The 8,819-nt window shown below is 37.9% G+C and overlaps 1 protein-coding gene across 2 annotated transcripts in view; it reads right to left on the bottom strand.

Annotated features, from left to right (window-relative positions):
* MED4 (mediator complex subunit 4) overlaps positions 1-8,819 on the bottom strand; it is a 25,478-nt gene that overhangs the window by 7,189 nt on the left and 9,470 nt on the right. For both annotated transcript variants that reach the window (XM_005861405.2, XM_005861406.2), the window contains exons 3-4: positions 4,331-4,501; positions 1,624-1,681 (exon numbers count right to left, since the gene is read on the bottom strand). In XM_005861405.2, coding sequence (XP_005861467.1) covers positions 1,624-1,681; positions 4,331-4,501 — 229 coding nt within the window. The remainder of the gene's footprint in view (positions 1-1,623; positions 1,682-4,330; positions 4,502-8,819) is intronic.

Genomic DNA, 8,819 nt, shown 5'->3' on the forward strand with positions numbered 1-8,819 from the left:
GGGGTAAGGGCAGAGGGTGGGGTGGGAACTGGGTGGAGGGGAAGTATGGGGGGGGAAAAGAGGAACAACTGTAATAATCTGAACAATAAAGATTTAATAAAAAAAATTAAAAAAGTATTAAATTTGGGAGACTAGCATGACAATGCTCAATAACCTCAATTTTTAACTACCATTAAATACTATTACTATTCTGAAAGCAACAGTGAACACAAATAAAAGAGAACATAATATTTCATTTCCCAGTGATATCCAAATCAGAGCAGCAGTTCACACTGTATCACTCAACTGTTAACATAACGGACTCTAAACTTATAAGTAGACCTAAGTAGAAAGATGTTTACAATATATTCATTAAGAAAAAAAAAATGGCTGAAGTAATATGTACAATGTGACCTGACTTTTTTTAGAATACTGGTATATGTATACATATTTATTTGTACTGTTCTTGTTATATATGTATTTATAGATCTAAAAAAACAACAACCCTGCCCTAGCCAGTTTGGCTCAGTAGATAGAGCGTCGGCCTGCCAACCAAAGGGTTCCGGGTTCCATTCTAGTCAAGGGCACATACCTCGGTTGCATGCTCCTCCTCGGCCCGGGCTGGTTGGGGCTCATGCAGGAGGCAACCAATCAATGTGTTTCTCACATCGATGTTTCTTTCTGTCTTTCCCTTTCTCTCCCAGTCTCCCTAAAAATCAATGGGAAAATATCCTCGGATGAGGATTAACAAAAACAACAACAGCCCTGGCTGGTTTGGCTCAGTGGATAGAGCGCCGGACTGCAGACTAAAGGGTCCCAGGTTCGACTCCAGTCAAGGGCACAACACAGGGTTGTGGGCTTGATTCCCAGTTGGGGGCGTGCAGGAGGCAGCCGATCAATGATTCTCTCTCATCATTGATGTTTCTATCTCTCTCTCCCTCTCCCTTCCTCTCTGAAATCAATAAAAAAAAAACCAAACCAAAACAAAAAAACAAAAACAACAACAAAGAAAAAACTCTGGAAAGATATACACCAAATATTAACAGTTATCTGAAACAGGAAAAGAGGAAAGTTCGACAAGTCTGAGATCATTAAATGTAGATTATTAAACGGAAGCAGCCAGAGTTTTCATTACAATTCTGACTTTTAGTATGCAAAATAAAAGATCCAAAAAGATCCAAAAAGGGAACCTTTTAGAGAGAAGCAGGAGGGAACAGGAAGGCATGCTGTGTTTCTGCATGTATACATCCCAAAGACATAACTTGTTCTAACTTCATGATATTCTTAATCCCACTACAATTGTCCAATGGTTGTTTTCTTTCATTCTCAGTCCTATCTTTCAAGACTCCATTCAAATCCCACTCGCTTCCAGCTCACAGTTCTCTTTTTCCAACAATTTTTTGAAGCTATTGTCTTTACTGCACATTTGAGTACATGGCCATTACTTGCCTTTTATTATTGCTTTTTATAGCTGAAAGAAGATGTAATACTTGGGCACAGCACTAAAACATAGCTGACACTTTATAATGAAAATTTATTGGAACCTTTTGACAGCAAATGATTACTAATAATACTCTCATCAGTTTCTTGAGACTAAAAGTTGATTTTTTCCAGAAAGTCATTCAGTGTTCCCGTAGTACTAACCTTTTCTTGCCTTATCTATTGATTTCAGTTTTTCTTTTGCTTGGTAAACAGCTGTTGCCTAAAGAACATTAAAGAGAAATATGGTTTATTCTTCACAATATCAAGCACAGTTTTTTTGCTTAATTCACAGTATCACTTATCCCACAGGAACAATATCCAATTTGGAAATCCCCACAATTTATTTGTAATATTCTGAAACAGCACTGGATATCATTTACATCACAGCTATACTTAATGAAGCAAATATTATATTCATGAATTAGTCTCCATTCACAAATTACTTGTTAGAAATAACGTATAAATTGAATTGTTTACCAACATTTTTCTTTATGTCCATCATTCAGAAGAGATCTAGACCATGAACCAACCCAAAAGCATCCTATTCTTTCACCTAATTCAAGAATAAAATATCTAAGAATTTATTTTTTAATTTACAAGATATATTCTTGCATTGATCTCTTATTCATTTATATATTACCATTACCTTCATGCTTAGTGACTACTATATGAACTCCTCACCCCACTTCTCACACAGGTACACTGAAGGGTAAAATGAGGTTAACCTAGTATATGCAACCTCAACTATAATACAGTGGTTAAGAATATGGCATTGAAGAGATTTATGTTTAAGTTACATCTCTACTTTTTACCCTCCTTAAAATCTTGGTTTCTTCATCTTTAAAATGCAAAATAACTTCATATAATTGCTATGAAGACTGAGCTAATGCAAGTGAAGAGTAAAGTACAGGGCCTGGTGCACAAGTGATCAATAAATGTCAGTTGCTATTACCTATATCATAAAATTCAGTGTTTACTGTCTTTAACTCAATAATTATATTTGAAACTTAATCCAAAGAATATAATCCGAAATGCAAAAGTAAAAAAGCTTTTCTGAAAGAATATTCATCAAAGTATTCTTTGTAACAGAAAGTTAGAAAACTAAATGAGGATATAATTATATAAAATGCTTTAATTTTAATAAATAGTAATAGAATGTCAATTAGTACCTTATTTATTAAAATAGATAAAAAAATGTACACACCTGAGACTAAAAGGATCTACACCAAACTGTAAATAGTGGCAGTCTTTGAGCAGTGCGACTAAAGGCAATTTTCCTTCTTCTTTCTCCTTTTTTTGTATTTTCTGAATATCCTTTGATAGGAAAACCCAGTTTCTGGAACATCTCCCACCTTGAACAATTCATTTCTCAACCAAGTGTTCACAGAAAAAATGTCTCAGCTATGGAACCAAACTTAGGTTTTGGGCCTGCCAACCCTTTTATGCTGATATATCAGTGTGGCAAAAAGCATCTCTCAGGCAACAAAGGAGAGAATGCTTTTGTTGCTGGCAAAATCAAACAGACTAGTACAATTTTAAAACATAAAGGGGCCACCAAGAACGCTAATGTTGCTAAGGGTGTGAAAGAAGCAATGATTATAGGCAATTGAAGACATAAAAAAACTGTTGTTGATTTGGATAAATGAAAAGCAGTTAGCCAGTGAAACCATTTTGGAGGCAGTGATATATGAACTCACACAGATGCTGCATAAGGACCTGAAAGACACCCCTGGAATGAGTACTGAAAATGATTTCTTTAAGGCAAGTATGGGGTGGTTCAATAAATTTAAGAAAAGAAGTGTTTATTTACAGATTAAACAGTGTATTAGGCATGTACTGTATATAAGAAAGGTCAAAACAGGAAATCATTTGGGGGTCTGGAATGGATTAATTCAATTTATATTATTTCTAATGTGAAAATGTGATTCAATTTTCGAACAAATCGCTTCTTGAACAGCCTTCTGGAACAAAACTGAGGTTCCACTGTGTTACTTTTCTAATGAAAAATAGATTTTATTAGAAGTATTTACTTGGGAGCAAAAAAACAAAAACAAACAAACAAACAAAAAAAACACCCACCACAAAACAAGTAAAGGAAAGAAAAAAAAAAAGAAGTTTTTACTTGGGGTCATTTCTGTAGTAGGAGTGGTTAATTTATCCCAAACTGCTCAGGCTTCTATATATTGGAGCCCACTTTGACACATTTTGGAGAGATTTATCAGGGTCAAGAATGCCAGCTATGTCTGGTCCACATGAAAATCAAACACAGTTGTGTCTGCAACACCACCATACAACAATTACATTAGTTAGTATATAGTGAAAAAACTGGGCAAATAATAGCAAATAAATTGCCTCTTTGAAACAGTAGCCAAGAACAAGAAAAAGAAAAACTTAGAGCCCTTGACATCTATCCTAATCCCACCTAGTTTAGGATGGAAGACTGACTAATATAAATTTTAATCAATTTATAAAATTGGTACATATTTTTACTGATTTTGAAATATTTGACCAGACTGAAAAGTTGTCACTTTCAGACTTGGAAAATCAAGTTTCTGCCACTTCAAAATACTGATAATAGAGCCCTGGCTGGTGTTGCTCAGTGGTGGGGCATTGTCCTGTGCACCAAAAGGTTGCCAGTTCAATTCCCGTTTAGGGCCCAGGTTGCAGGCTTGGTCCCTGGTAGGGGATGTGCAGGACGAAGCTGATCGATGTTATTCTCTCACATCAACAATGTTTCTCTATCTTTCGCCCTGTCCCTTCCTCTCTCTCTCTCTAAAAAATCAATTAAAAAATACTAATAGTAGACTTATTTTTCAAGAATACATGAAATAAACAATATCTTTGTTAAAGAACCAGACTGCCAACTTACCAGTATTTGTTCAGCTTCCTTTAGCTGTTTTTGTAACCGCTGAATATCACTGTCTCTCTTCTCAACTTCTTTTTCTAAAACTTGCATTTCATGGTGAATTTTTCCCTGATTAAGTGCCAATTTCATTAGTTCCTGAAATTCCCCATCTCTGTGAATTAATAACTCCAGCACCTGTCAGGTAATAGTTGATTAAAGCAGACAACAAAATAAAAAACTACATTCCAATGAAACAATCCATCTAATACTTGTCTGGGTCATAAAATTTTAACATATTCAAATATTTTTAATCCTTATTGAAAATAAAAATAGCCTATTTACAATTATTTTGGAAAACATTAATATTTTTTTTTAAAATATATTTTTATTGATTTTTTACAGAGAGGAAGGGAGAGAGATAGAGAGTTAGAAACATTGATGAGAGAGAAACATCGACCAGTTGCCTCCTGCACAACTCCCACTGGGGATGTGCCCACAACCCAGGCACATGCCCTTGACCGGAATCGAACCTGGGACCCTTCAGTCCGCAGGCCGACGCTCTATCCACTGAGCCAAACCGGTTTCGGCGGAAAACATTAATATTAATATTTCCTTCTTTTTGTAATTATGTGTTTATTTTTTCATACAAAACAAAACTAGCCTTTCAGAACTAGCAATATGCTAAACGAACAAGTTTATTAATTTCCCAGGGAAGAAAAAATGAGAAGTTTATCCTTAAAAATAAAATGCAGTGGAAGTTCCCCAATTTTGATACTTGAGATGATTTTAGTTGGCACCAAGAACTTAAAAAACTTTCTATAATTACAAATTTGTGCTAATATTAGAAAAATATAACTGTCACATAAAACCTGTGATTTCATGTATAGTGTTGCTCAGGACGAAGATGATTTATAAAAGAGCAATTTCAAAAAATAGTAAATAAGTTTTGGCACTAACTATAAAGGTTAAGAAGCAAAAAATAGAAAGTTCGGGTTTAAATCTCTAGTTTTTTATTTATTAGCATATGACAAGGGAAAGTTACCTGACCTCTTGGAGCCTGCTTTCTCATTAGGAAAAGGGCATAATAACAGTACCTTATCACAGACAGTTGTTATGAAGATTGATGATGTAATGTATTAAGTACAAATAGAAAAGCTCAATAAAGGGTAGTTATTGTCATCACCCACCTGCCACTGACTATAGAAGATGTAATCTAATCTAAATACCCTTACTTTACTATGCTAGAAGGACATAATATATTAGAAAGGAAATGGCTATCCAAATTCAGAATCAATTTTTAAAAATATATTTTTATTGATTTCAGAGAGGAAGGGAGAGGAAGAGAGAGACAGAAACATCAATGATGAGAGAGAATCATTGATCAGCTGCCCCCTGCACGCCCCCTACTGGGGATCAAGCCCGCAACACAGGTATGTGCTCTTGACCAGAATTGAACCCGAGACCTTTCAGTTCACAGGCTGACACTCTATCCACTGAGCCAAATCAGCTAGGGCCAGAATCAATTTTTAAAATATTATTAAAAATTTGTTAAAGTCTAACAAATACAGACATGGGTGCCCAAGTTCCTTTTGATATGAAATGCCTCTCATTTTTACAGGACTTCTGATAAAATAGACAAAAGACTGTACTACATCCTGTGTTGAAATTTATATTAAGTATCAATAGAAAGCGTTTTTGTAAGAAGTGCATTCTCTTTAATAGGCCTATAATCCCCATTCTTAAGTGACAAGAGGAGAAAGCTAGGTTTCCATTTCCATAAAAACTATATTTAAAAAAAAATTAACCAAAGTGAGTAGTATACATTAGTTCCATGAGAGCTTTCAAGAAATTTACACAGTTTGACCTATTTTATAAACCATCAGAGAGTAGTAAAAATTCTCTTTAGATTTTATTGTTGAGTAGAGAAAATTATTCAACTGAAGTCAAAAGACCTAGATTCTAGTTCCACTTATCCATTAACCTTTAATTCATTTATCCACCCTGAAAGACAATCTCACGGGAGATCAAATTGAAGACCATTAAGGTCACTTCTAACTTTGGAATTCTATATATATGAAAATATGAATATTAAAACAAATGGTGGTTAGAAAGTTTCAAATGGCATAGCCCTCTAATATTTAACAGTTTTAATGAAAATTATACAGGAATTCACACAGTACTAAGTACAAGATATAATTCACAGAATGCTTGTTCTTCTTTTTTTTTTTTAATACTGATTTTAGGGAAAGAGGGAGAAGAGAGAAACATCAACGTGAGAGTGCAACATCAGTTGGCTGCTGCCTGCATGCGCTCTACCAGGGGTTGATGCTGCAAACCGGGCATGTACCCAGACCTGGAATTGAACCAGCAATCTTTTAATGCATAAGCTGATGCCCAACCAACTGGGCCACACTGGCCAGGGCAAGAATTGCTAGTCCTTAAAAAGTATAAGAAAGGTTAGTGTAGGTTTTGGTTATGATCTTCTGACTAAACTGGGTGTCTGGTTCATAGCTAGCATTTACTAAGTGCCTAGAAAATAAAGTAAAAAGTCATTTTTCACTTTTTGCTTATCTATACTAATAAAAGGGTAATATGCTAATTAGTGCGGACATCTTCTGGACATCCTTCTGGACAAAGCCACAGAAGCTGCCTGAGGCTCAGGCAGGCTGCGGATGGCGGCTGCTGCTGCCAGGGCTGGCCCGAGGCTCAGCAGGCCGCGGATGGAGGCTGCCACTAGGAGTGCCCGAGGCTCAGACAGGCCGCCGGCCCGAGTCTCAGGGAAGCCACGGTGGCTGCGAGGGCCAAGGCTTAGGCAGCCGCAGAGGTGTGATGGGGACATTGCCTTCCCCTGATTGGCCGGTTGCCTCCCACAGAGGAAGGCCAGACTGTGGCTTAGGGGGAGCGGGTCTAAGTCGTCAGAAGGACATCTCCTGAGGGCTCCTGGACTGTGAGAGGGGGCAGACTGGGCTGAGGTCCCCCCAAGTGCACGAATTTTCGTGCACCGGGCCTCTAGTCCTATATAATAAAAGCGTAATATGCTAATTGTCTGACTGATCAGTTGACCGTTCAGTTGACCATTCGACCAGTCACTATGATGCACACTGACCACCAGGGGACAGACGCTCCGACCAGTAGGTTAGCTTGCTGCTGGGGTCCAGCCATTCAGGACTGGGCAAGAGGGTTGGACACACCCTGGGCCCTCCCGCAGTCCCTCCCCGGCCGGCCCCCATCAGCCCCAATCACTGGCCAGGCCGAGGGACCCCACCCATGCACGAATTCGTGCACCGGACCTCTAGTTTTGTATAAATTCCTAATTAATCCCACGTTATCTATAATAATAAAAGCATAATATGCTAATTAGATTGGACGTCCTTCCAGACTACCTTCCGGATGAAGCCGCGGCAGCGGGGGCCAAGGCAGAGGTGGCTGCAATGGCGGCAAGGGCCAAGCCCCTTGCACGAATTTCGTGCATTGAGCCTCTAGCTTAATAATAAAGAATTTGAGATTGGGATTCTTTTAATAACACATTTGTCTCTAGGCTCTTTCTTTTTCTGAAAACAAAACAAACCAACATCAACAATAAAAAACTCCAATCCTAATATTCCTTAATCCTAATATCCCTTTTTTTCAACTTGTAGCCTCCTCTTGAGGGAATTGATCATTGAAGAAAACAAGTTCTAGGGCACCTCTATTTAAAGTACATCAGATTTCTCTGCCCTCAAAAGATATCATAAAGTGAAGTTAAGATAATGGGGGAGAAGAGTTAAGATAATCAGACACTGTCTCCTTTTCTGTCTTACCTCTTTAAAAAGGTTAATCCTTCCTATTTCCTCTTAAAAAGTTTTTTTTTAAAATTGTGCCCCCTTCCATAGTATAAAATGTGCACTCTTAAAAAGTCTTGATGCCGAAACCGGTTTGGCTCAGTGGATAGAGCGTCAGCCTGCGGACTGAAAGGTCCCAGGTATGATTCTGGTCAAGGGCATGTACCTGGGTTGCGGGCACATCCCTAGTAGGAGATGTGCAGGAGGCAGCTGATCGATGTTTCTCTCTCATCGATGTTTCTAACTCTCTATCTCTGTCCCTTCCTCTCTGTAAAAAATCAATAAAAATATATTTAAAAAAAAAAAGTCTTGAACCAGAAAAAAAAGTTTACTGTAGGAAATTAGGAAGCACAGAAAAGTATAAAGAAAATAAAAACTACCTGTAATCTTAACATCCACAAAATACGTAACCTTTATTAACAGTTGCATGCGCTTTTATTTCCATTCAGGTTGCATAAGGGAAACCAATCCTATATAATAAAGAGGTAATATGCAAATTAACCCTCACGCCCTCACAAGATGGCTGCCTACAACCAGGCTGGCAGGGGGGTTAGTGGGGGACAACCAAATGACTGAACAAGCAGACTGTGTGGGGCGACCAGGCCGGCAGGGGTGTTGGTGAGGGACGACCAAACAACTGAACAGCAGGCTGCATGGGGCAACCAGGCCAGCAGGCGGGTTAGTGAGGGGCA

Source organism: Myotis brandtii, unplaced genomic scaffold, assembly GCF_000412655.1.
Source record: "Myotis brandtii unplaced genomic scaffold, ASM41265v1 scaffold15, whole genome shotgun sequence".
NCBI classification, from domain to species: domain Eukaryota; kingdom Metazoa; phylum Chordata; class Mammalia; order Chiroptera; family Vespertilionidae; genus Myotis; species Myotis brandtii.